Source organism: Leiobunum rupestre, chromosome 2 (genome assembly GCF_980474605.1).
Source record: "Leiobunum rupestre chromosome 2, qqLeiRupe1.1.hap1, whole genome shotgun sequence".
NCBI lineage: Eukaryota > Metazoa > Arthropoda > Arachnida > Opiliones > Sclerosomatidae > Leiobunum > Leiobunum rupestre.
This window is the reverse complement of record NC_143385.1, coordinates 52,749,467-52,776,831: the sequence shown is the minus strand read 5'-3', so window position 1 is coordinate 52,776,831 and position 27,365 is coordinate 52,749,467. Positions and strand designations below refer to the sequence as shown.

The 27,365-nt window shown below is 38.5% G+C and overlaps 4 protein-coding genes across 5 annotated transcripts; 1 reads left to right on the top strand and 3 right to left on the bottom strand.

The window, feature by feature from the left end:
• Positions 1–822: 822 nt before the first annotated feature.
• LOC149958362 (nucleoside diphosphate-linked moiety X motif 6) lies at positions 823–2,918 on the bottom strand. 2 transcript variants are annotated; one of them, XM_090165794.1, is made up of 7 exons: positions 2,733–2,918; positions 2,624–2,665; positions 2,169–2,307; positions 1,912–2,106; positions 1,745–1,849; positions 1,465–1,667; positions 823–1,331 (listed from the first exon to the last, which is right to left on the bottom strand). In XM_090165794.1, the coding sequence occupies exons 2-7, from the start codon at positions 2,642–2,644 to the stop codon at positions 1,167–1,169; spliced, it is 828 nt and encodes a 275-aa protein (XP_090021920.1). In that variant the 5' UTR covers positions 2,645–2,665; positions 2,733–2,918; the 3' UTR covers positions 823–1,166. The 2 variants fall into 2 exon arrangements, with proteins under 2 accessions (XP_090021920.1, XP_090021919.1); XM_090165793.1 differs by lacking the exons at positions 2,624–2,665; positions 2,733–2,918 and adding an exon at positions 2,368–2,569.
• LOC149958361 (uncharacterized) lies at positions 2,908–5,782 on the top strand. Its single transcript, XM_090165795.1, has 4 exons — positions 2,908–3,186; positions 3,261–3,540; positions 5,021–5,079; positions 5,446–5,782. The coding sequence occupies exons 1-4, from the start codon at positions 3,139–3,141 to the stop codon at positions 5,650–5,652; spliced, it is 594 nt and encodes a 197-aa protein (XP_090021921.1). The 5' UTR covers positions 2,908–3,138; the 3' UTR covers positions 5,653–5,782.
• A 4,793-nt stretch (positions 5,783–10,575) lies between these two features.
• LOC149958360 (uncharacterized) lies at positions 10,576–11,481 on the bottom strand. Its single transcript, XM_090167156.1, has one exon. The coding sequence runs from the start codon at positions 11,479–11,481 to the stop codon at positions 10,576–10,578; it is 906 nt and encodes a 301-aa protein (XP_090023282.1).
• Positions 11,482–20,815: 9,334 nt separating this feature from the next.
• LOC149958359 (uncharacterized) lies at positions 20,816–24,626 on the bottom strand. Its single transcript, XM_090167155.1, has 6 exons — positions 24,526–24,626; positions 23,570–24,119; positions 22,815–23,507; positions 22,344–22,742; positions 22,103–22,264; positions 20,816–22,045 (listed from the first exon to the last, which is right to left on the bottom strand). The coding sequence occupies exons 1-6, from the start codon at positions 24,624–24,626 to the stop codon at positions 20,816–20,818; spliced, it is 3,135 nt and encodes a 1,044-aa protein (XP_090023281.1).
• Positions 24,627–27,365: the final 2,739 nt, after the last annotated feature.

The window sequence follows — 27,365 nt, the reverse complement described above, 5'->3', positions numbered from 1 at the left end:
GGGTACGAGTTTAAATTATCTTTGGTTCAGCTAACGTTGCCAACGTGACGTCAAAACCGTTCAGTGAAAAAAAGTTGTCAACGTTGAGCTTCACTGAACGTAGCCGATATGTCAGTCAACCTGAAAACGCGACGCAAGAGACTAAAACGCGAACCTACATAAAGTTAATTTTTTTTAAATAAGTTTTGTCCAACTTTGACCACTGATACTGGACAATCTATAGGACCCAACTAGAAAGCAGTGTAAAACTGAGTTGGATATCCTATAATAAAGCCATATTATTATTATTAAAATTAGCAATGGACAATTTAAATTTGAAATAAATAGAAAGCCATTTTTCATAAAAGAAGTGCGATGTCCACCCTATTTTAGCAGGGAAATTTCCATAAGTAAAAAAAAAAATTATTATTATTCAATAATAATAAATAATTAAATCTGGGCAATTTTTGATTTGTAAGAATAAAATTTTGTGTCCTTGTCCCCTCCAACTTTTAAAGGGTACCTTCGCCCCTGGTTGATTCCATTTAAAGATATTGCAAGTTCTATCAGGTTGCCAGATTTGAATCGGTGTTCTAATCTAATTTACAATTTATAATTTTCTATACTGGTGGTGTGTTTGCCGAAACATGTTTGTTATGTAATCCTAAAGTTTTACACAATACTGTTGGTGCCTGGTTCTCTAATTTTTATAATCAGTGGATTTGAAAGAAGCAGGTAGTATTTGATTGTGAAGTGCCTTAAAAACTAGAACAAAATGACCGAAATGTACAAAGTTTATATTCATTAAATAGGAAGTTATTCGTAAATACAAACGATTGTATAAAATATTTAAGACATAAGTGTTTATTTTTTGTTGGAAATTCTTTACTTTTTATTAAATTCAATCTCATTTGCTCGAGTTTATAGAGATTAAAAAAACCGTTATCTACCTAAAATTTCCTTTGAAACTGATTTGCGTTCAGCGGATGCATTTTGGACATTGCACTTTAGGCAGTGCCCTCAGCCTTAACAACATGGACCAATCGCAGTTAAATTTGAAAAATAAAAACTTTATTGCGTTGTAAATAAAGAAATTATTTGTACTATAATAGGATAGAGTATCTTAATATATTCCATAAACTCTGTGAAAGTTGTAACAAAAATTGAGTGCCTAAATTTCAAAATTGTTATTGCGATGGTTCTATATGGTAAACTGTTTGATTTTGTTTAGCTATTTTCGAGTAGCATTGACTGACACCAATTGCCATCTTACTTTTTTTGGATTTCTCATAGGCTTCGATGAATAATCTATTTAACCTTGCAACTTGAGGATGCTGCTTAAACGTTTCAATCTATAACAAAAAATTAAAATTGAAATTCCCGCGGTTTTGTAGAGCGTGAAAAAACAAAGAACGTTAGATGGCGCTATGTATTCTAAATTATTGTTAGCGCCATCTAGTTTTTGAATTATAGTTAAACTTTCACCTTCATCCATTGACAATCCGAAATTTCGTGTTGACAAGGCTTGATTTCTTCGCTTAGCGGCTTGAGCTGGCAAACAACGTAAATATCGCTGCAACCAAATTGGACTTTATGATTATGCCGCATAGCCAGCAACGAAACAAACTCAGTTTTGATTCCAGTTTCTTCAAACACTTCTCGTATTGCTGTTTCACCAAATTCTTCTTCTGTAAGTTATTAAATGGATACTTTGATAATAGTAACAGAAAATTACAAAGTTTAGAATTTGCAATTATAACTTTACTGGGATTCGCATAACCTCCTGGAAATTTCCAAAATTTTTCCACATGATATTTTTCTTGTATGACTAAGACTTCGTTCTTATTGTTCACAGCTAACCCAGCCACTCCTGCAATTTATGTAATAAAGTTAACATTTGGTTTACTTTCATATCATTTATGAAATTATTACCAATATATGTAAATGGATAAGGGGGTAAAGTATTTGGGCTTTTACGTAGCCATTTAGTCATCATTACGTAGTTTGTTTTAGCGTGATGATATTTGAAACCTTGCTCAGCCAGTAATGGAACGTATACAGCTTTTTCTAATGGTACTTTAAACCAAATTGCTTTGCATTTTGCTATGTGCCATTGCATTAACGATTCTGCAAATGTTATTCGTTATAGTTTTGGTTTTTTTATGTTATTTTCTATTTTTATATGAAACCTTTTAGTTTATTAGTAAAGTCATGATTGCTTAGCTTAATTTCTGCTGCATTAACAGTAACACCCTCAAAACGATCAGTAGTGCCTTGAAATACATCTAACAAAGTTAACGGAGTAACTTCACTTTCCATCGTATGAACCTTAAGATAAATTGAAGTAGAATTAGTGGTATGATAATTCAGTATTGGTTATACTCTTACTAGTTGTTTAGGTGAGATTTGTAAATTAACTGTATTCAGCTTGTACCTTATAGACTTTGTTATATAAGGGGTATGTCTTAACGCACAAAGTTTCAAAAGCATAAATAATTGGCTCTAAGCTTTAATAAAAAATTTAATTGGCAGTGATAAGTTTTATTGATCATATATTAAAGTTGAATAATTAAAAGGTAATAATATTAACTCTTCACAATCATAAAGACATTTATATTATGATTTCTCGGAAGGAAAACAATACCTTTCGTTTGGGAGTCGCCATTTGTATTTGAAATTTCCAATCCTAGACATAAGCTAAATTTATATTAATAATATTTACAATTTAATTAGTCTAGAAAATATATACTAACCGATTTTATTCAATAAAATTATGAATTGTTGATTTCTTGGACAAATTAGGTAAAATTATATGAATACCCTAGCCAAACAGAATGCAAGTGGAACGATGTACAGCCCGTTTACTAGTCCTTTCTGACGTCACTTTGCGTTCGTCTGCAATCTGCATACGAATTTGAAGTGGAAGTTGTGCCAGATAGGACTCCTAGGAGTATGAATGTTCCACGAGTATTATATTCCTAGGTGCCAGTGATTGCTCGTTTTCAAGATAAAGCGCGTAATCTTTCAAACGCGAATGTTACGAGTTTCCCTGGGATATGTTATCACAATGAATCATTTCAAATATATAAGACCATGTAAGACCCGCTGGTTGAAAATTCGATTAGATTTTTACTATTTTTATTAATGTGCTAGTACAAAATGGTTGTATCTGAGAGTAATAAGATTTGGCTTAAGCAAACTTCAAGGGTAAACCCCCAGTTTTAATATTACCAAATATTTAAGTTTTTGGTGTTTTACATAAATCGATTTTCAATTTTCAGGATGAGTTGAAAAAGCTGTTGGATGTGTATATTGAGGTTAAAATAAAGGATGTATCATATTCATGTGATTTCAGTGATTCATGCCCTGACTGTGGCGGTGACACCCCAGACACATGTAGTATTGCGAAAGCTCAATCATTTCAAGAAGTAGTTTTTACAGCAGAAAGTCTTAAACCAGCTAAGGACCATTGGATCCATGTTGCTCAGCAGCTACGAGACATATCGGATACATTCCATCTTCAAAGGGTTGATTCCAATCAAATAGATGCAACTTCACAAGGTGAATAATACTGTTGGTGTTTTTGCTTGATTGTTTGCTACAAGTTCAAACTAGTGCTAAGAAATGCTTAGAGCACTTGCGTTGAGGCTTTGCTTTAAAAATTGTTTGGAGTTCCTAGTCCGCACTGCTTTAAGAAGGAAATACTGAAATACTTATTATCTATTCAGAGGATGCTTTTAAAATGAAAATCGAAGTTAACTTCTTTACATAATTCTGAATGAAAATTAAATTTCGGTGTACAAAACCAAGAACGAAGATTGAAATCTTTTAAAAACTACTTCTGACATCTGTAGTAGTTCTCCATCTTCTCCATTTAATTTTCTTTATAATTATAATATAAATAATATTGTTTCCACATCCAACCACAGGTGGTATCATTTCTCATAATTTAGCCTTTTATGTGAACTTAGAGCCATGTAATGATCAATGAGAGAAATTAGTAACCTGCTGGATTTTAGACTGGTTCTATTGTAAAACTAAAGCCTATCAGAAAGAAATTGGCGAGATTGAGCTTTATGTAAACTGAAAAGGCTAATTAGATCCTCAGTAAATTTTGCCTACCCAAATCAATTTTTATGATCTATCATCTAAACACTACCTGACCGAAGATGATAAAAACCTTGTACCCTAGATTTGAAATTACTCCCTTGCACATAGTCAATAGTGTTTACTAACATCCTACCGTAACTCTGAATAAAATAGCTTCATAGTTACTATAATTATTATTTGAGGGTTTGGGTAGTCAGGTGAAAACTCTACCTAAAACTCTGACCAGAAATTTGAAAAAGTTTTGTCTCTGGAAATAAGAGTTCAATCTTTTTAGCCATGATTTTGAATGGGTTGTGAGTTTCCAACCTGTGCATTCCAAGACTCTATAACCTTTGAGTTGCATAATAATTGCAACTACAAAGGACCATGGAAACCAATTTTATATTGTGCACTACAGCAAATGATTAATCCTGACTTTTTGGAGGTCTCGCGTCAGTTTGATAAGTGCTTCGTTACAAAATCATCAAACAGAAAGCTCTTTGTATTCGAATCTAGGGTATGAGGTTTATATTATTATTAACTTGGTGATAAAATATCTTACCTGTGATGCACTGGAATATTTTCCTTAAGGGCTAACATTGTGATGCAATTTTTTAAACCCCTTTTCAGCTTTGAGATAATGTACTTCATGGAAAAGGCCATTTATAATTTTGGTTTATGTATTTCGGGTTCTTTGCCAATGCTATATTTCCAGAGCTTAAATGCGTTCCAGAATTTTACCATATTCAAGCCTTACCATAAGACTATCAAGGGGGCCTTGAGTCTTATGGCCTTATTACCTTGCTTATAAGGCCTTATCCTATACGAACTTTTCCTTTTTCGTATGTGCATCGGTGCGCTTCATGGTGTTGCAATTTTCGACTGCATTTTTTTTTGGTTTGCTAATTTGGTTTAAAAGGAAACTAAGAATTACAATTAATCCTCTTTTCAGGTCTACAACTGGAGGATCTGTCCATTTTGAATGAAATTTTACAGCTACAACAACCAAGCGTAAGTTTGTCAATAAATTAAATAGGTTGCTATGCACTACGTTGTTTTCAAAAATTCTTAGTATATTCGTTTTCTTTGTTGAGCTTCTCACATTAGTGGCTTTTCCAAGGTCAATCATAACTATTAGGCCCTTATTAATTAGTAAAGTAATTTTTTTAGTCATTGCCGTAAAAAGGATGTTACACGCTTTTAACATAAGAGGAATAGGGTTTATTTTAATTATTATTCATAATTTTTCCGGTGACACTAGACTCGTGACGGACATTTGTATTGGTTTGGATTATTCTAATGACTTGTGAAAACATCGTAGCGGCTTAATGCTTGTACTTGCACCTAAATCTAACGCAATATTTTCCGTTACACCAGGTCAGTGACATCGCCAACGTTGTTTTGAAGAATCTAACTCCCGAGACGCTGGGAGGTGCCTTGGACATTTTAATTAAGAGTGTCGAACAGCGGGAACTGCAAATCGGAGTGTCTTTCGACTTGATCGCAGCCATGTACGCCGCCAGGGGAGCCATGTATGTTCCTAGTTGGGTCCGCACACTCTGCCTCCAACGACTCAGCTTCTAACTACGAGGTTAACTAAGTCAAGTATTCTCGGTTAGAGTGTTATTTGTGATCAATACATTGTCTATACCTGGTGATTTTTGAAAAGAAGAATTTATAATAGGAAATAAAGCTATTTTCGTGCAATTTGAAAGTTTGGATAATTTCCATTTTTACCAACTCTTAAGGCCTATTCACATAGCCAACATTTTTACAAAACAATTAGGGTTATTAAAGTGATGATCACTCCAATTATTTTGTTTCTCACGGTTTGAAGAATGGCAACAGTTCGGTTACTAGAAATCGAAAGTTAGTAGCATTAACCAGAAATCACGGCTATTTAGTAGAAATCACTAATAATCAGTAATCATTGGTATTTAGTAGAAATAACTAATAATCAATTATCATTGGTATTTAGTAGAAATCACTAGTAATTAATTATCATTGGTATTTAGTAGAAATCACAGGTAATCAATTATCATTGGTATTTAGTAGAAATCACTAGTAATCAATTATCATTGGTATTTAGTAGAAACATAAGTCTATAGTACTGTTCCATTAGTTTGTCACTTTGGGGAATATTTTACTGAGAGCTACTAACGGAGTGACGCCACCGACTAATGCTAGATGTGAGCGTAGAAAACGCCATAGAAACATGATTTCAAGAAAGTGTCCCTCGAGACTGCAGATATAAATTAAGGCTCTAGAAGTACGATCTTCCCTACTCAATGTCTCAATCTGTACTTTGAGGGGTTCCAGTATGTGGGAACTTAAGTGATAATCAGTGTCAGATTGAGCCCTATGGAGCAACCTTGTAAATGAGGTTTATTTTCTAACTGGTCTTTATGAACTGTGACCCCTAGCTTTTTGGATTTTTAAACTGGTCCTGTAGACCTGTAACCCTTTGCGCTATTTATTTATTTACAGGTCCTGTATTAAATTTCTTTTTGGAACGGTACTCAATAGGCTACTGAAAATCTAAAAAGCAAATGATTTCATATTAATGTTTAATATAGTAACTTTAATTTCATTCAAGTATCACAGGAATTATTATCACATTGTAAGTTATGTGATAGATATGTAAATATAATTGAGATAAAAATATTAATTTTAATTGTTGTAGAGTTCGAAAAGCAAGACAAAGATCATATAGTAAAAGCGTAATAAACATTATTTATATTTAGTTAAATGAAGATCAGAATCATACTGCCCTTTATGTATACAGGCAAATCGTATTTATAGGAAATCATACGCCGCCCCAAATTTGATCACACGATTGATTACATTTTGAGCGTCATCTAGGCATTATACAACAACTTCCCTTTTTTTTAAATGTTCAGGAGCACTGTCACAGGCAAGGCGTGGTTATCTTCCCAGTGCTCATATGAAGCCAGTCTGTGCTGTCGGCATGGGGCCTGGGTGGCCGTACGAATACCGTAACAGGTTCAGAGTGGCTGCGTGGGACGAGGCCTCAAGTGTACCCTCGTCCTCCGCAATAGTGCACCGGAACCAATCCTGATAGCATACGAATGTGGTTCAGTCACCATGTTTTTGATTTGGTCGGGTTTCCAAGTTCTGTGGGATTCCTGGTAATATACGTTGTCGCTAAACTTCAGCTGAAGTGGTCTGGGATGTCGGCGGTTCTCTTCCTCTTTCATCATGGCCTGCCACCTGTGATCCAATTGCTCCCTTAAATGACCAATTGGAAATTGCGGTTAAAGGTTGGCAGTCGTGGTGGTATTGCTTGTTCGTAGTTGACATCCCAAAAGCATCTGCGCCGGTGTAGGAAGTTTACCCATAGGTGTAGTTCTGTATTCTAGAAGAACGTAATGTAGATCGTGCCCTTATTTTCAGTACTTGTGCTTCTATGAACTTCAAGAAGTAGTCCACCAGGATTATTATTTTAGAATTTCCAAGCTGGGACGGGTTCGTGGTAATGTTTGTTCATATTATCATAAGTAACATAATACCCCTAAGTATGACATTAGGAAAATGTTCTACTACATCCTTTCTTCACAGTGACGTCAAAATATTTTCGAAATAGCGCCACTCGGTAGCGGCGGAATGAGCTAATCTAACCCAACTTCCGGGAACGTGATTCCCGCGGTTTTGAAAACGGTCATTTTTAGGCTGTTATAGCCGCACTAATTTCGTTTTCGCCACGGAAACTTTAACAACGGAAGAAATTAAAGAATTTGTATGTATTTTCCCCAACAATATTAAATCTTTATATCGGGCAAATGGTATTATATTAGAAATTCACCAACAACTCGAAATTTGTGGATCACTAGTGTAGTATATTGAGAAGATCAATCTCAATGATGTTTATCAATGTTATGCACCAAATACTGTAGACGTTAAAAAACCTTCAGCTTGTTACGTTTTTAATGTAAAAAGGTTTCTCATTTAGTTTACGAATATTTTATTACAATTTCTTCCAGATTTTTTCTATTATAATTTGAATATACTTGTATTTTGTACCTGGATGAATGCCTGGTTTTGTCCGCTGTGATCAAAATAAAAATGAATTGATGAATTAAAATGTAAAAATTAACCTTTTTCAAACTTCTGGAATAACTTTTACGATTGTTAATTACGCAATAAAAATATTTTTTTTCAGTTCAAACTTTGGAAATGACCCTAATAATATTTAGTATTTAGGTATAATTTTCCGATAGAGTTAGGCCTAATAAGCCGACTACCATAACGGCCATTTTATTCCTTACATTTCATACCTCATAATATTTTGTAGCGCTATATGATTGACTAAATTTTATCTCTGACTCCATTTCGATGACCAAAAAAAAATATATATATATATATATATCCGTGGTTCTGCGGTAGAACGCTCACCTGTCGTGCAAGAGGGCTCGGGTTCGAATCCCGGCTGGTTAAATAATTATACTACACCCAATGACAAAAAGAGGGCGCTTTTGGAAAAACCTTTTCCCTGATTCTAAGAAACTGGGTACGCAGTGATTACCCTTTGCCCCGAAAATGCGAACGCGTTCGCAGGCCGACAGACAGACAGACAGACACGGTGGTTGTATAACCCCTCCTAGGGTACAAAGTCCCCTCGGAGAGGTAAAAATGCATGAGCAAGGTTACAAGTTTCATACTTAGGGGTACTATGTTACTTATGATATTATTAATAGTGACCTCTGCGATTAAGGAACTCACTACTTGCTGATTTCGTAATTAGCTAATTATTCAACATACTTTAATTTTTAATTTTTTTTTGGAATTAACCTACACTTTTATTACAGCGTTTCTTTCGAATGGTACGCCCATAGAAATCTCATAGGTAACTAGAATGCTGCCGCCTACGGCCGAGCTTGACGCCAGTTCGCCTTGAACCTTCAGCCAATGAGAGGCCGTAGAGTGGTTCCGCCAAGGAGGATAATAATCCTCCTTGGTTCCGCTACTATAGCGGGAGATAGGTAACGTCATTCTCTCTGGTGACATTAAATTCTTGGCAGAACCACTCTTTGAGCTCTGATTGGCTGAGACCTGGCTATCGTCTGCCACGGCGTTTGGCCCATTTGCCAGTTACACGGCAGCATTCTAGTTACCTATGAGATTTCTATGGGTACGCCAGTCATGTGGTGGTGGTGAGCAAGGATCGAACAAGGGTCGAAAAACTGCCTCGGTGCCGAGGCCGAGGTCGAGGCATCAGATTATAGTATTTATATACCCCCAGTTCCGCTAGGCATTACTGGGGGTACCACAAGATATACAAACTAGTTAGTATCTTTCCACGCATGTTCATCATCACGCATCCCGCAATTTCTTTTTATTTTTTAAAAAGTAAAACCACAGCTCAAGGAACATGTATAAAAACCCAGTTAAAGAAAAGGGTGAGGAAATAAAAACTAATAAAACGGCGAGTAAAAATAAAACCATTAAAAAACTAGTATCAACCCGGACAAATGTCCTCGAAGTTACTAGTTAAGAACCGCATAACTTTCTCAAAGACAACCATCTTTTCAGTGAGATTCCTATCTCCAAGGTTGCCCCTAGGGACCAGATGGAGAGTGAAAGGACAATAACTAGATAGTGCTCAGAATTGCCTGTGTCTGACCCACAAACACAGGCAGGACTGAGCACATGACCTAAACTATGCAAGTAGCTAGGAAACTTGCCGTGACCACTAAGAATCTGCGTTGAGAAGTGGTTAGGGTTGATCGCATTGTCTAATTAGCTAATTATTCAACATACTTTAATTTTTAATTTTTTTTTGGAATTAACCTACACTTTTATTACAGCGTTTCTTTCGAATGGTACGCCCATAGAAATCTCATAGGTAACTAGAATGCTGCCGCCTACGGCCGAGCTTGACGCCAGTTCGCCTTGAACCTTCAGCCAATGAGAGGCCGTAGAGTGGTTCCGCCAAGGAGGATAATAATCCTCCTTGGTTCCGCTACTATAGCGGGAGATAGGTGACGTCATTCTCTCTGGTGACATTAAATTCTTGGCAGAACCACTCTTTGAGCTCTGATTGGCTGAGACCTGGCTATCGTCTGCCACGGCGTTTGGCCCATTTGCCAGTTACACGGCAGCATTCTAGTTACCTATGAGATTTCTATGGGTACGCCAGTCATGTGGTGGTGGTGAGCAAGGATCGAACAAGGGTCGAAAAACTGCCTCGGTGCCGAGGCCGAGGTCGAGGCATCAGATTATAGTATTTATATACCCCCAGTTCCGCTAGGCATTACTGGGGGTACCACAAGATATACAAACTAGTTAGTATCTTTCCACGCATGTTCATCATCACGCATCCCGCAATTTCTTTTTATTTTTTAAAAAGTAAAACCACAGCTCAAGGAACATGTATAAAAACCCAGTTAAAGAAAAGGGTGAGGAAATAAAAACTAATAAAACGGCGAGTAAAAATAAAACCATTAAAAAACTAGTATCAACCCGGACAAATGTCCTCGAAGTTACTAGTTAAGAACCGCATAACTTTCTCAAAGACAACCATCTTTTCAGTGAGATTCCTATCTCCAAGGTTGCCCCTAGGGACCAGATGGAGAGTGAAAGGACAATAACTAGATAGTGCTCAGAATTGCCTGTGTCTGACCCACAAACACAGGCAGGACTGAGCACATGACCTAAACTATGCAAGTAGCTAGGAAACTTGCCGTGACCACTAAGAATCTGCGTTGAGAAGTGGTTAGGGTTGATCGCATTGTCGCCCACGTTAGGAATAAAATTCCTTGTAACATTGCCTTTATCGCTGTCGCTCCAACTACTCTGCCAATGCCTCTTGGTAATGCCCCTCAAAATATTTTTAATACTGCCCTTATCGGGTTTAATAGAATGGATCACCTGATTCGTTAATGCGCTCTTGGCCAACGCATCCGCTCTCTCGTTACCTAGAATACCACTGTGTGCTTTAACCCAATTAAGGGTGATTCTAGCGCCGTGATTATTAATCAACTCCCTAATGTTAGCACACATACCATTAAGGTTGGAAGGATTTCCAATGGCTCGCAGAGAAGATAAACTATCACTAAAGATAGATACCTCTTCGTCGTGGGGTCGCTCCCTAGCGAACCACTTAATGCTCTCCAATATGGAGTAAAGCTCTATATAATATATACTAGGATTATAACTCATGTCTAGACGAAATGTCTTTGACATGAGTTCCAATCCATTAAAGAAGACCACAAATGCCGCAGAAGCGGCATTCTCCGTTAGCGAACCATCGGAAAAGATCTCTAAACCTGCATTAGTGGGAAGAGCGTCCCCACTTGAAATCTCTACACGAGAGGCTGGGTGCCTTACCCAAGGGTCGCCCGGGTAAAGAAAATTTCCACCTATGACATTGTATTCACAGTGTTTAGCGCACATCTGTTGGTAAAAAGACCTAAAGATGGTTGCTTCCTCACTTACAACGTTTTCTATCGGGGTTAAGTTGGTAATTACCAATAACGCATCGGTCGATATTGTACGATATGCACAACAGACTCTGAGAGCCGCAATACGTTGGATTGACCTGAGCTTTCGAACCATCAAAGAGTTCTCAATCTCGCCCCACCATGCGCCAGCGCCGTAGGTGACAATACGCTCAATACAGCCTTTATATACCACTCTTAAGGCTCTATAATCCAACATGCAACGGATTGAACGAGACGAGTTACCTTATTCTTAACCTCCTCTAAGTGAGGCAAGAAACATAAAGTTTGATCCAAGGTAACGCCCAAAACCTTGACGGTTTTGACATTAAGGATTATCTCATTACTAAGAGAAAAAATAGGAAGCCGATTCATCACCTTTGTTTTCGAAAAGGTGATTGCAACAGTCTTCCTAGCGCAGAACTTCAATTTATAAATTGAACTCCACTGATTGAGAGTATCCAGAACTTCGTTACCAAGAACCTCAAGGCCCCGCCTCGAGGAACTCCAAACCAAGGAGAATTAGAACTGGAGGGGACACTTAATGTAAAATTCCTATGGACTGGATTTTGGTACGGCGTGTGCTGCCATCTGTGTTTAAAAAGGAAAAACTATTTTTTAATTCTGAAGATCGTCTGCTAGTTAGTCTTACAAGATAGCTGTTACTAGAAAGGTGGGAAATATGAACAGGCAATTGAAAAGAAAGAAAGTTGCTGGAAATAGTATTTAATAATTATCATTTTGTTTATCACAATATAAAGTTTTAGATTTGAAAAATACTTTTTTGGTAACACATTGTAGAAGAATACATTAGTAATACACTTTTTTAATTTCCCAAATTTATGTAGAAATATATTAATTTCTATTAATATATTAATTTCTATTAATATATTAATTTCTATTAATATTATTACATCTGAAGTATAAATATTCACTCTATGAACGCAGGTAAAAATTTGCATATTGTTGTGCTAAATGTGACGAAATTTAGCCAACCTCTTCTCTATTGAGGTTTTTTTTTCAAAATTTTCAGAGTCCAAATCTTTAGTTGCCAGTTTTCGTTTTGCCGCTTCTCGTTTCAATACTTTTTCATCTTTCGCTTGTCGATTCATTATCTTCACAGAATGATTGATCCTCATTTTCAAATAATGTTTAAAGACCATGGTTTTAATTCCGTTACATAGAGTAGGCATTGTCACATTTGAAAATTTTTTAAGCATTTCAGAAGCTATGTTCTTTTCAGAAAGCAATTTGGGAAACTGTTCATCGTACATTTTTTCAAGTTGCAAAACAGCTTTGAAAAAAGCTTCACTAGGCAACTTTAAACTCCCAACATCACTGTTTTCTTCAGTTGTGTATGCTTTCAAAACAGTCAATGTTTCTCGTGTAACCGTTATATGTTTGTCTTCTTTGAGGAGTGCTTTTGAGCATTCCAAGCAATCGCGATGTCTTTGCATTATTTTTTTCGCAAGATAACCGCTGATATATGTTATGACATTTGATCTTTTAGAGTCTTCAGGTTCAGGTATGTTGGTATCATCAAGCGTTTCATCTTCATTGTGGTAAATATCTTCAGATTGTATCGTCGTAACATCTGGTTCTAGGGTTGCAGCATTTCTATTTTGTCCAACCGAGTTAAAAATATTGGTAAGGTACTCGTCAGTCATAGAAGAAACATCAGTGCTACAGTTAGCAGATTCAGAAACTTTGAACAATGAAGAAGCCATGACTTTTCTTAATTGGAATCTAAATAACTGTGGTGTCGGATTGTCATTACATGCACCAATTCTTCTGACTGCAGCATATGTGTTTTCCAAAACATCTTGACTAAGGCGGCCTGTTAGAAGATATTCTAATCCTTCATTTTCAAACAAATCTTTTGATAATTGTATTACGCACGCGATGGTGAGTTTGAAGCCATACAAAACAGGTGGTTGTTTCAATCCTTTTGTTTGAAATTCAACTGTGGAAAGCCAATCCAGCTTTTTTTCTAAGAATGCAATATGGTCTGATCCTGGTTTTATCGCCCTGCGCAAAGGTTTGGTATCGTATAGACTCTTCGAATTCAGGCAATCAAACAAACTATCAAATTCTCTAACAAAATTACAAGTTTCAATAGCTTTGCCAGGTAGTTTATCTTTCGTAATGTAAAAGATAATCATCATAGCCACTGCATAGCTCAACACCTGTACTGCAAGTTTTACCCGCATTTTTGTGAAACCAGGTAATTCTAAATGTGTCCTAGTCAATTTTGGAGCAATCCTAAGCTCTTCCTCAATGTCAGCTTTATAGGCTGCTTCAATGTGTTTCCAAGATGCAACGGAATGATCTTTTCCAAAAGTAACATTATATTTTTTAAAATTGTTCCTTATTCCCTTGATTTCATGTGATGGGTCATGCATAAAGAATACTTTTTTCCCCTTGACAAATATGTATGGCGATTCTATTGTTATATTCAATCGAGAAAACACGCTCTGATTACTGCTACCCTGATCACATACAACAACTTTTACGTTGAATCCGATGTCAATCAACTTTTCTAGGACTTTGAGAAGAATGTCGTGTAAAATGTCTTTGCGCATTGCATCTTTAACTAAATAGTATGCAAAAACTTGTTTCCATTTGGCAGCAATTCCCGACACCATAAAGACATTAGCGTGATTGGCTATTTCATAAGTACGGTGGGATCCAAGGTCAACAAAACCCTCGATGTAATCTTCATTATCGTTGTATTTCAATCCCTCCATCAAAGCGATCTCATCAAAGGTCAGAATCGCAAGTCTTTCTTTAGTTGACATACTATGGACTTTCTTTTCCAAAATTGAGCATAAATCTGGCATTATTCCAGGGTGACAGGGAATATTTTGCAGCCATCGACTAAGTGATCTCGATGAGGGCAAAGTGAACATTTGTGAAAGAAGTCTATACGCCTTAGGACCATGATAATGAAGTGCTAAACACAATTGTCTTTCACTATTTGTATATCTTCTTCCATTCTTCTCTTTTTGTCCGGATTCAATTTGCATTCGAATGAACTGTACACCCTTTTCTGGCAAATACTTCGAAATTTCTGCTAGCAGCAAATTTTTATCAATTTTCGGACTAAATCTGCGCGTTAATCTCCTTTTTTTGCTATACTGCAGTCGTAACAATTTTTTCAACTTATAAACTCTATTAGTAGAGGTTTTAGCGAAAATGACAGAATTATCTTGAACATTTACTTGGATACCGATTTCTTTAAATTTAGTTTTGCAAGATTCATGTACTTTAACATTGTAGTTCGATAAATCTATAGACGCTTCTTTATGAATTAATTCGCTTTCTTCTTCTGATCTTGGCATTTCAATAGAGTTAGATGGTATTTCAATAGATTTTATTACTGTGTTTAGAAGTAATTCGCTTTCTTCTATATTTTCTTTGGATCTTGGTATTTCAATAGATTTTGAGGCTGAAAACAATTCTAATATTTTAAACACTTAGTTCCTAAGTCCTAGTTTTATTTCTAACAAATGCAAAAGCCAACTCTTAAATTTTTTTCACTTAAGTTCCTTAGTATTTTTATGGTTGTTTCTTTGCCGAAAGTTATCAAAAGGCAAAATTTTGATATTGATTTCCCGCACTAGAGAGTACACACCTGTTGTTTCGAGGAATTCTGTTGCGACCAACGCGGCTTCATTTCTCACAACTGATACCGATACATTAGTTTCATTTACCCGATCACTATCCACGTTAATGGCCTCCTCGATGATGATTGACCCTATTTAGTTACATTTTGTCAGGATCTACATCATAATATACAGTTTTTTGACTGTCTTTTGTTTATTTTGCACGCGCAAACCTGAACTGGTTGACTTGTAAGGAAGAGGCACGGCTATTTTGGTCAGTCGATGCCTCAAGGATGGATTTAGAAAGCTGGATAGTTCGAAATGTTCGCCACAAACCTTAAGATTTCTGTTACCTAATTCATTTTCTTTCCCATCTAAATCTTTTCTTCCACTTTGAGCTATCCACATTTTACACCTAAAAATAAGTTTTTATTACCAAGGCTTATAGTTCTAAAAAAAGATAATTGTTTACCTTGCACTATCCTTGGGATACGTAAAATATGAAATATTTTTCGTTTGCGCCTGTTTATTATCACAGTTTACAAATGAACAGACATTACCTCCATAATACCTATATATTGGACGCTTTAAGCAATTAATTGACATTGTAGACCCTAAAGCTTTCTTAGACGCCGCCATGATTGTAAAAGAAAATTTTATGACGAAACCGATTGCGAAACCTCGTGAAATGGCGTAATTTTCCTTTTTATTTTCAGATAGCGCCACCGTCGCACAGTCGGCAAATAGAGGCCCTAATGTCCCCTCCAGTTCTAATCCTCCTTGTCCAAACCATCGCCTGCAGGTCATCTGCAAAGGCCTGAATAGCACTCACAGCCGGGTAAACCCGACTAAGAGCACCATCCATGACTAAATTGAAGAGGAGAGGTCCGCTACAAGAACCCTGTGGACACCCCTTGGTAAGTGACTTACTAAGAACACTACCGCCTACATCAATCGAAGCAATTCTGTTACTTAAGAAACTTTTGTATAAATAATACAAGTTCTTTGGACAAGCAACCTGTCGGAGTCTTGATAGAACCCCCGGAACCCAGACATTGTCGAAGGCCCCCTCTATGTCTAGGGAGATTAGACTGGTGTGCAGACCACTCTCTTTGTTATGCTTAACGCAATCGACGATGTTATAAAGAGCATGCGTCGTGGAGCGGCCATGTTTGAGCCCATATTGGGCTGAATTCATGAGACCTCTCTTATGAAGAGAGTAGTACAGTCTTCTTGATAGGAGCTTATCAAGAACCTTACCCACTACTGACAGTAGAGAGATTGGTCGGTACGATCGAGCGTTCCGACTATCTCTCCCCTCCTTATAGATCAATGCAATCCTTGCCACTTTCCAAATTTTTGGGAAGTGCCCAAGAGTCAAACATGCATTGTAGAGGCGCACGAAAACCAAGGGACAGACCAAGAACATAATCTTAAAAAATTCGATAGAAATGCCATCAAAACCCGGGGCTTTGCCCCTTTTAAAGGAATCAATGACATTAAGTACTTCCTCTTCTTTAAAATCTACGTCGTCTGGCTCGACGTACGGAGCTTCGACTGACTCTCTGATTTCCTTGTGTACTTCAAGGTCATCAGCCTGCGAGTCGTCTAAAAAAAGAGAATTAAGAATAGTTTCATATATTTCGGTAAGTCCCTCTGTCAGCGTGCCATCCTCTCGTTCCACACAGGAGACAGCATCTTTACGTTTGGCCTTGCCAGTTGCCAATTTATAAGGAAGAGAGTAAGGATCCTCCTTCGACACAGAAGAGCAGAAGTCCCTCCAAGACTCCAACTTAGAAGAAATGATGAGGCTCTTGTACTCTCTTTGGAGAGTCAAGAATTCATGTTTGTAGCGTTCTCTCACCAAATATTGTAGATGTTTCGTCCCTCCAAGCAGGCACGCCCCCGCACGTTTCGCTTTTCGACGGTTCCCACGAAAAGAAACTAAAACAAAAGTTACAAAACTAAAACTAAAACTTTCGAGTATTGACTCCTCCTCCGCTCAAGACAGGGGAAAAAGCGTCCAAGGTGCCGGTAGCCGGACGATCGTCTCCACATATTCATTCTCCTTAGATATAAATTTTACGGTAGAAAATGGGCCAAACTTTCAGTTATTCATGTTTTTAATAAGAGCGAAAAAATCCTCGGTTCCGAGGCCGAGGCTCGGTTCGATCCTTGGTGGTGAGGACCACCCAACTCCTAATCATTTTCTGTATGTGTACAGAGTACTTTCTGTTGTATTTTATGATGAAAAAAACAAGCTGTCCATAGGGGCCAATAACCTTCGCATTTTTGTACTTAAATGAAAGAAATGTCTGAAAGATTTAATTGAACATTTTATTCGAATAAACATAAGAATTGTACAAGTGAGGTTCTATGATACCTCCGTTTTCCGCGATACATGTTTGGGCACGATGAAGCATGTTTTAAAACGAGCGTCTGATAATATCCGGAGTGACAAGTTTTAAGGCTGCAATGATTCGGTGACGCAAATCTTCTATGTTCTCAACGGGCGTCACGTTCACTTGTGCTTTGATGAACGCCCACAAGAAAAAGTCCATCGGAGTTAGGTCCGGGGAAACTCGCAGGCCATCGAACGTGACCGTTCCTGCCAACCCAACGTTGAGGGAACTCGTGTAGTGGAGCATCTTAACAACATCTAGGGATGTGGGCTGGTGCGCCGTCATGTTGGTACCACATCTGTCTGTATTCTTCCAGCGGAATATCTTCTAAAGCGTCTGCTATTTCGTACTGCAAAAGCGCCAAGTAGCGTTGTCCATTAAGACGAGCTGGGAGGAAAAATAGGCCAATAACTCTATCCCCGAGCAAACCCGCCTGTTCGTGTATTAACGAATGCAGACTGAAAAACTATTTATTACTTAAATACAATTATTAAAAATATTATTACAAGCGCGAGAATATTTGATGCATTCAGTTTAGTTGTTTACCGATTCTGCCTTTTTATTTCATTGCCTCACATAAATGGCAATGAAATTTTGTAGAGGGTCACGCCGCCGCCGCCACCGCCGCCGCCGCTCCCAGCTTTAGGACCGATTTTGGGGCAGGAAGGGAAAAGGGGGACCACCAGGGAGGATCCCCTACCGGATTTAACCAAAAAAGCCAATTATTTAAAAAACCGTCGTGACCGAGATCCGAACTCACGGTCCTCCGCTTCCAGAACTGACGCCTCAACGATTTACGCCATTCTCTACTTCGTAGAATTTGCTTTAAAACTTCTAGTTTAAAATTGTTATAGATTGGAAGGCCTAATTGATAGGTGGCGCGAAGTGACATCTTGACCGCGCGAAAATTTAAATACCATGTCATATTTTTAGTCTTGAGAAATACTATCCTGACCGCGAAATTTTAATACCATATAATATGCTGCGTTATTTAAAACACTTCTAATGTAAAATTGTTATAGATTGGAAGACCTAATTGATAGATGGCGATGCTTACAACGTATGACCAAAAGTACAAATAAGTGTAACACTTATCGGAGTAATTCGCGATGCGTACAACGTATGACCTGAAGTAACAAATAAGTGTGACACTTATCGGTGTAATAATAAGTGTGACACTTATCGGAAAAATACGCGATGCTTACAACGTATGACCTGAAGTAACAAATATTTTTACAGATTCCTTAATCACCTTGTTTTTTATAATTAATGTAACCAGAATAATGATCTTTTTAGGTATATTTGCCAAATTATGTTAAGCCACATTTCTAATGATAAAAGAAACTTTAGTGATCTTTTTAGGTATATTTGCCATATTTCTAATGATAAAATGCTTTAACATTGAAGCTCTAGTTTATTTAATAAAGAAAAAATATGTACATAGGTTAAATTAAATAGTGTCAAATAGAAAAATATATACAAAGGTTAAATTAAATACAAAAAATCTTTACATATACATATAACTTGCCAAAAGTATACGGAATTTTTCTTCGCGGCTTGGTCGTGGGGATTACACAGCGTGGGCTTCTGGCGTTCAGAAGGTTGCGGGCTTTAATTGTAAAAACACTCTATATTAAAAACGTTTGTACTATAGAGTTTTGTTAAATAAAATTTTAAAGAACCCATTTTAACACAGTTAAACTTGATATCATAGGTCGGGGGGCTCTGGGCTTCAAAGATCGCCAATGCCCTAGGTTAGGCTGGGGCTCACGAGCGCAGTCGCTCTCTGTTGTATATTAGAATGCCGATCTCTGCTTGATATATAACGGTTTAATTGAGAGCCGTGCAATGAAATAATATCATCGCCTTCTTGGCGAACTTGTTCCTCAAGCAAAGCTTTTGGTTTCGTTTTCAATATAGAGGCGAGCGTTTATGGGTCAAAGGGCGAAAGGCCGTAAAAGCGCGAAGAATTTAGCGGGTGTAAGACGTACAAAGGGTGGCTTATGTATTTGCCATATTAGTATGTCTTAATTGAATATAATTAAATGAGCTTTAAATATTTAACGTTCAAATTGGCCGGAATTACTCTTATGAGTTAAATTCGTCTGAACATCCCGCCCGCCTTGAAATACTGATTTTCAACAAACAATGAAATGTAATATACCATGCATAAATATGAATATGAAACCGAACACATGATTATTAGTCTAATGGTAGTTGACAAAGTTTCGAAATTGATCTCTTGATGTCTCTGTCAGTTGTTTTTTAAAGTCACTACACGAACGCATTGATCTTCTCCTGGATGGACAGTCTGAATGCGCCCCATTTTCCACTTAGTTGGAGGGAGGTCTGGTTCCTTTATGATGACAAGGTCCCCGACCTTTAGGTTAGGTTTAATACTTGCCCATTTAGGACGCTGTTGCAGGCGTGAGAGATATTCATTACTACATCGTCTCCAGAAATGCTGCAGGGTTTGTTGCCCAACTTGCCACCTGGAAAGTCGGTTGGTTGGTGTCGTGGTGAAATCTGCTTCTGGGATGGATGTTAGTGAGTCTCCTATTAGAAAGTGTCCGGGCGTAAGGACAGCTAAACCGGTAGGGTCAGAACTTAAGGGTGTTAGTGGTCGAGAGTTTAAACACGCTTCGATTTGGCATAGAAGAGTGTTCATTTCTTCAAACGTCAGATTTGTTGATCCAAAGACTCTTTTTAGGTGAAATTTTACTGATTTTACTCTTGCTTCCCACAGGCTCCCAAAATGTGGTGCAGCGGGTGGGTTAAAGTGCCACGTTATACCTTCGTCTGCACCTTTTCATTGTTAGTCGTAGTGGTCATGAATTTTAAAAATTCCTTCATTTCGCGGTCGGCGCCAATGAAATTTGTACCGCAGTCGCTGTACATTACAGTCGGTTTTCCTCATCGGGACACAAATCTTTTAAGTGCCGCTAGAAATACATCCGTAGTCATGTCGCTGACTAACTCTAGGTGAATAGCCCTGGTGGAGAAACAGAGGAAAACAGCGATGTACGCTTTAAACATCTTGTGTCCCCTTCCTTTTATGACTCGTAAAAGGAACGGTCCCGCGTAATCAACTCCACTTTGTAAGAACGCTCTTGGTGGGTTAACTCTTGGTGGAGGTAAATCTCCCATTGAAGATTGTTGGCGCACGCAACGAACACATTTCCGTATGTGAAAGTGAATAGCGTCGCGGAGACCAACAATCCAATATTTCCTTTGTAGTATTGCCATAAGTAACTGAGATCCACAATGAAAGTTCCTCTCATGTTCATGTAAGATGACTTTTCTTGGGTAAAATAATGGGATTTATTTGATTACCGGGAAGATTCGCATGTCGTAAACGACCTCCGATGCGCAGAATTCCTTTTTGATCCAGAAAAGGATTTAACGAAAGAATTTGACTCTTGCTTCTGAGTGATTTGTTCTTTTCCAATCTCTGAATTTCGTCCAAGTATTTCTCGAATTGGACTACTTTAACCCACTGATTCAAGGTATCAGACAACTCTTCTTTTGTCAAAGGTCCTGTTCGTTTCATATCTGGAATACCTTGCTCCTTCCTACGTTGCGCCGCGTTTCGTAAGTTATGTTTGTAACGAAGAATGTACGCAGTGACATGTATTAGTGGTTTTAACTTCGACTTGAATTGAAGTAACGAGTTGTCAAGGTAGCAATGAAAAACCGCGTATTTAACCTTTTTCTCTTCCATTAAACACTCCTCGGGTTCACTTTCAATCGAAAGCTGGTCGATCGGTGAGTCCATTGTCAGCCAATTTGGTCCATTCCACCAAAGATGGTTGTCCCGAAGTTTCGATACAGATATACCTCTTGAGGCACAGTCGGGCGGATTTGACAGTCCTTGTACGTGATGCCACTCGATTGTAGGAAGAATAGAGAGAATCTCTGATACTCTGTTGGGGACAAAGGTTTTCCATCTTTGGGGTGGTGATGCTAACCACGCTAAGACAATAATTGAATCCGTCCAGCCATGTACGTCTTGTATTACGACCTTTAAGGACTCTTGAATTAACTTGATTAATCTTGTCAATAAAAGCGCTCCACACAGTTCGAGTCTGGGAACTGACTCCGATTTTAACGGAGCGACTCTTCTTTTTGCTGCGATGAGTTGGACTTGCGCTTTGCCGTTGATATCTATGCTTTTGAGATAAACCGCTGCGGCATAAGCTCGTTCCGACGCATCGCAAAAGCCGTGAAGAGTGAGCTCATGAACTTCTAGTTGAGATATGTGACGCTGGACGATAATTTTTTGTATGTCTGGTAATTCTTCTCTGTACGATATCCATTTGTTCAACAACCAGTGGCTTTCTGGTTTACTGTCTAAGGGTTCATCCCATTCTAGTTTGCACGACCAGAGCTCTTGAAGAATAATTTTGGCTACTGTAACGATTGGAGTTAGTAGACCTAGGGGGTCAAAGACCTTGGCGGTGTCTGATAGAATTGTTCTTTTTGTAATCGGACGTCTGGCTTTGGATGGTGTCACCTTGAAAGTGAACTAGTCTGAAGCTGGTTGCCAGTATAGCCCCAGTGTTTTAATTGCTTCATCGTTGTCTATTCTTAGAGGACCTTGAATTTCTTGTAATTCTCGAGGTATTAACTCTAGAAGAACAGGGTTGTTAGACGCCCACTTTCTGAGCTCAAATCCTCCTTTTTCCATTAACTTCTGTAGCTCTGTTTGAATGAGTAATGCTTCTGTCAAAGACTCCAGACATCAGATTATCGACGTAGAAATCGTTGGAAAGAATTGGCGCCACTTCATCGTGTGCTAATTGTTTGAGTACCTTTACTGCTAAGTACGGCGCAGATGCGGTTCCGTATGCGACAGTGAGAAGGTGGTAGTCTTGAATGGGTGAAGTTTTCTTTTCTCTCCAAACGATTGTTTGAAAATCCGTATCTTCTGGGTGTATTAAAATTTGACGAAAAATTTTCACAAGGTCAGCTACCATGACTATGTCGTCGAAGCGAAATCGAATTAGGAGATGAACGAGGTCATCTTGGAGCTTGGGTCCAACGACGAGAATGTCGTTAAGAGAGACGTCAGTTGACGTTTTAGCGGACCCGTCGAAAACAGTTCTCAAGCTTGTGGTTGAACTTGTTTCGTTGATTACCGAATGATGGGGTAGGTAGTATGTGCCTTTACTTTTTACCTCGCCAGGCGAAATGGATTCCATGTGACCCAGCTGAAGGTATTCGGCCATAAAATTGTGATATTAATCACGTCTGGCCTCCTCCTTGTCGAGTTGGCGTTCTACGCATTGTAATCGTCGAATGGCTGCTGTTCTTGAGTCTCCTAGTACGTCTGGATTGACCGTGAATGGTAATCGTACAATGTATCGTCCTTTCTTATCTCTTGAATGGGTTTGATTGAAGATTTTTTCACTTTCGAGTTCTGTTGGTGACAGAATGGCAGGTGTTGTTATTTCTTCAATCTCCCAAAATCGCTGAACTTGTTCTTGAATTGAGGTGTGATAAACTTGAGCGACTGACTGGTTGTCGTATGTTCCTTTTGGACCTGAAATGACCCATCCAAATACCGTGTTAATCGCACCTGGCGTATTTGGAGGTCCCTTTATTATCCCTCCGGAAATGATTTCTGTGTAGATGTCAGCACCGAGTAAAATGTCTATTTCACCGGGTGTATGAAAGTTCGGATCAGCCAATTGTAGGCCCTTGATATGTGGCCACTTGCTAGGGTTACATGGTTGCTGCGGAAGATATCCGGTAACCTTCTTCAGAATTAGTGCTTCTACAGACAATTCAATGGAACTGTCCACGTTTGAGCGCATATGTAGACTAACGCTGGTTTGGCAGGTATCTTTTCCCTTGTTTCCAATCCCTCCGATTGTCAGGGCTAAATGTGATCGTTTTAGTTTTAATCGTTGGGCGCAGGCTTCACTCATGAAACTTGGCTGCGACGCCGAATCCAAGAGAGCTCTTGCGTTTTTCTATCCACCCGTTGAATCCTTGACTTTAAGGATAACAGTAGATAAAAGTACGCTGGACTTGCCGCTTGAATTTTGTACAACGTGTGACATGGCTCCTGAGCCCTGCAGGATCTTGTGAACGGTTTTTTCCTTCGATTCATCTTGGTGAAGAAGGGTGTTGTGATAGGAGGTGCATTTTTGGCAATGCCTCCATTGCATTCAGTGCTTTGATGATCTGATCGTAAGCAGTTGAAACATAGAAAATGCTTTTTGACTAAGTTCCAACGCTCATTTACAGAGGCTTTCAAGAATGTGCCACATTTGTAAATGACGTGGCCGTCGGTCGAACAAATGACGCATTTCTCTCTTGCTGTGCCATGGTGCGACATTGTGGATTTCTTTGTAGTTTCTTGAGCTTGTTTGTGTCTGCTATGAGTACCCTCTGTTTGAGCAGCAGCCAATGCTCTTGTTCGAGTTTCGAGGAAATTCTTTAAATCTTCGAATAGAGGTAACGGACTACCTTTTAGACAAAGCTCCCATTGGCGGCGAGACTCTGGATCTAACTTTCCTTTTACTATGTGAACCAGTATTGCGTCCCAATGTTGGACTTGTTGTTTTAGAACTTGTAATGACCTTACAGAACTAACTATTTATTACTTAAATACAATTATTAAAAATATTATTACAAGCGCGAGAATATTTGATGCATTCAGTTTAGTTGTTTACCGATTCTGCCTTTTTCCTCAAGCAAAGGTTTTGGTTTCGTTTTCAATATAGAGGCGAGCGTTTATGGGTCAAAGGGCGAAAGGCCATAAAAGCGCGAAGAATTTAGCGGGTGTAAGACTTACAAAGGGTGGCTTATGTATTTGCCATATTAGTATGTCTTAATTGAATATAATTAAATGAGCTTTAAATATTTAACGTTCAAATTGGCCGGAATAACTCTTATGAGTTAAATTCGTCTGAACACCGCCCAAACATTCAGTCGGAGTTGTTGTTGATGATGGTGAGGAAAGCCTAGTGTAGATTTTCGTCACACCACATGCGGGTGTTTTGATGGTTTAAAGGCCCATCTATCCCAAAAGAACACTCGTCGGTCACGAGTATTTGATTGATGAAATTATGGTTCTCATTAGACATGGTTATTAGCAGAAATAAAAATAAAATCTACGTTCCATATCTCCTTCGTGCAGAGCTTGAAGACCACGGGGATCAAAGATCCCTAGGGGATCTACACGGATCCCTAAGGGGATCTACACGGATCCCTAAGGGGATCTACACTTATCCCTAAGGGGATCTACACGGATGCCTAAGGGGATCTACACGGATCCCTAAGGGGATCTACACGGATGCCTAAGGGGATCTACACGGATGCCTAAGGGGATCTACACGGATGCCTAAGGGGATCTACACGGATGCCTAAGGGGATCTACACGGATGCCTAAGGGGATCTACACGGATGCCTAAGGGGATCTACACGGATGCCTAAGGGGATCTACACGGATCCCTAAGGGGATCTACACGGATCCCTAAGGGGATCTACACGGATCCCTAAGGGGATCTACACTTATCCCTAAGGGGATCTACACGGATCCCCAAGGGGATCTACACGGATCCCTAAGGGGATCTACACGGATGCCTAAGGGGATCTACACGGATGCCTAAGGGGATCTACACGGATGCCTAAGGGGATCTACACGGATGCCTAAGGGGATCTACACGGATGCCTAAGGGGATCTACACGGATGCCTTAGGGGATCTACACGGATGCCTAAGGGGATCTACACGGATGCCTAAGGGGATCTACACGGATGCCTTAGGGGATCTACACGGATGCCTAAGGGGATCTACACGGATGCCTAAGGGGATCTACACGGATGCCTAAGGGGATCTACACGGATGCCTAAGGGGATCTACACGGATGCCTAAGGGGATCTACACGGATGGCTAAGGGGATCTACACGGATGCCTAAGGGGATCTACACGGATGCCTAAGGGGATCTACACGGATGCCTAAGGGGATCTACACGGATGCCTAAGGGGATCTACACGGATGCCTAAGGGGATCTACACGGATGCCTAAGGGGATCTACACGGATGCCTAAGGGGATCTACACGGATCCCTAAGGGGATCTACACGGATCCCTACGGGGATTTACACGGATCCCCATGGGTTATTGATCGCCGTGGTCTTCAACTCTCATTTTCCTACTACTGATACGACCTGGTCCATGAGATCTGCGTAAGTCTGAGAGTCACGAACAGCTCCAAGAACGGTGTTGTGGCTTGGTCTTCGATCTGGATATCGAACGGTGAACAATTCACTAACCTTATGCGCGTTACGATTAGCTTCACCAAAAAATAACTCAACCATAAAAGCACGCTGATCACGAGAATAATTTAGTGGCATGTTTATTAGACTCAATAAAAGTTAGGGAATGGTTGAAAACAAAAAGATTTTACATTAAATACTTGTGCGTAGTTGGCCGACTGATACGATTTACCAAAACGCCAATTTAGGCCTACAGTAGGCCTAAATTGGTGTTTTGGTAAATTACAAGTACTTTTTTACGGAATTTTATCTTTTAACGTGATTTATTTCATTTACATACAAAAATGCTATTGGCCCCAATGGACAGCTTGTTTTATTTCATCAGCTCATATCTTCGTGAGAAAGTGTTCTTTTACAATGAGACCAATTTCTTTGAACATTTTCGACAGCACTCTTCAACTTTTTCATTGAAACTTTTTTCTAGCACCTACCGGTTAAAAAATATTTTTTACAAGAACCCGAAATTATTTCCGATTTTTCTAAAATTTAGGATTTAAGCGATCCCTCACTAGAAATAATACCCTGAAAATTTCGCCACTCTATATCTTGCAGTTTCTGGAAAAAAATGCCCAGTCAGAGCAATTCAAAACACCCTGAATATTCGGGGTCTCCAAAAGTGACTAAAATCACTTTTTGGTTTCTGGTGAAAAAATTTGGTTTTCAGCGACCCTTTGTAATTCACCAAAGTGGTAGACAGGGTTAGCTTTTATTATTAAATTGATATTGGAAAACATAACTGCGGTTGTAGGGCGCTGCCTGTTTAAGTGTATTATTATTTCAGCTCCAGTTAAGAGTGATTCTTCTACATTTAATTTCTTATTAATATTTTTATCTAATGCAATTCATTTAGATATTGTCTGTTTTTACCGCCCGCGTTTCTTTATCTCTTAGTTTATTATTTAAACTCTGCTCTGAGCTCCGTGATACGTAATAGAGACTATGATAGATCGCCACGTAATCATCTAAACCAATTTTCAAAGAAGATGACATTGATACGCTGCAAATTGATGACACACGTGCTGTACATGTGTAGTTGATAATTTTAAATACTCTGCTGAACCACGTTACCAGAAACACGCAAAGCATTTGTAGACGACACAATCTATGAAATTCTGCCGGATTGCGAGCTATATCTTTAAATTCATAAATTAGAATTACCTCTAGGATAGAACTGGTTCAACATTCTATTGCATTAGCCTTGTAAAACCGATTTGATAGCCACCTCCTTAATTATCCTCACGCGTAGAATTTATCAACTACATTTCAACCTTGTAAAATTGGTTTGGATTTTTCAACCATGATATCACACTTTCAAACGCAAAAATGTTTATTATCATCTGGCATCATTGATCCTACTCTATTTTTACTCACTTTCGCATCTCCGCGCTAAAACGATAAAATTATAAACGCAGATAACGTTTCTCCAGGAGACATTCCACAGAACCAATGAGAAGAAAAAACGTTTTTTTTTTCAAAACAAACGCTAGATATTAATAAAATATCAATTAATAAATCCTCTAATTTGAAACAAAATTATAAATAAAAAT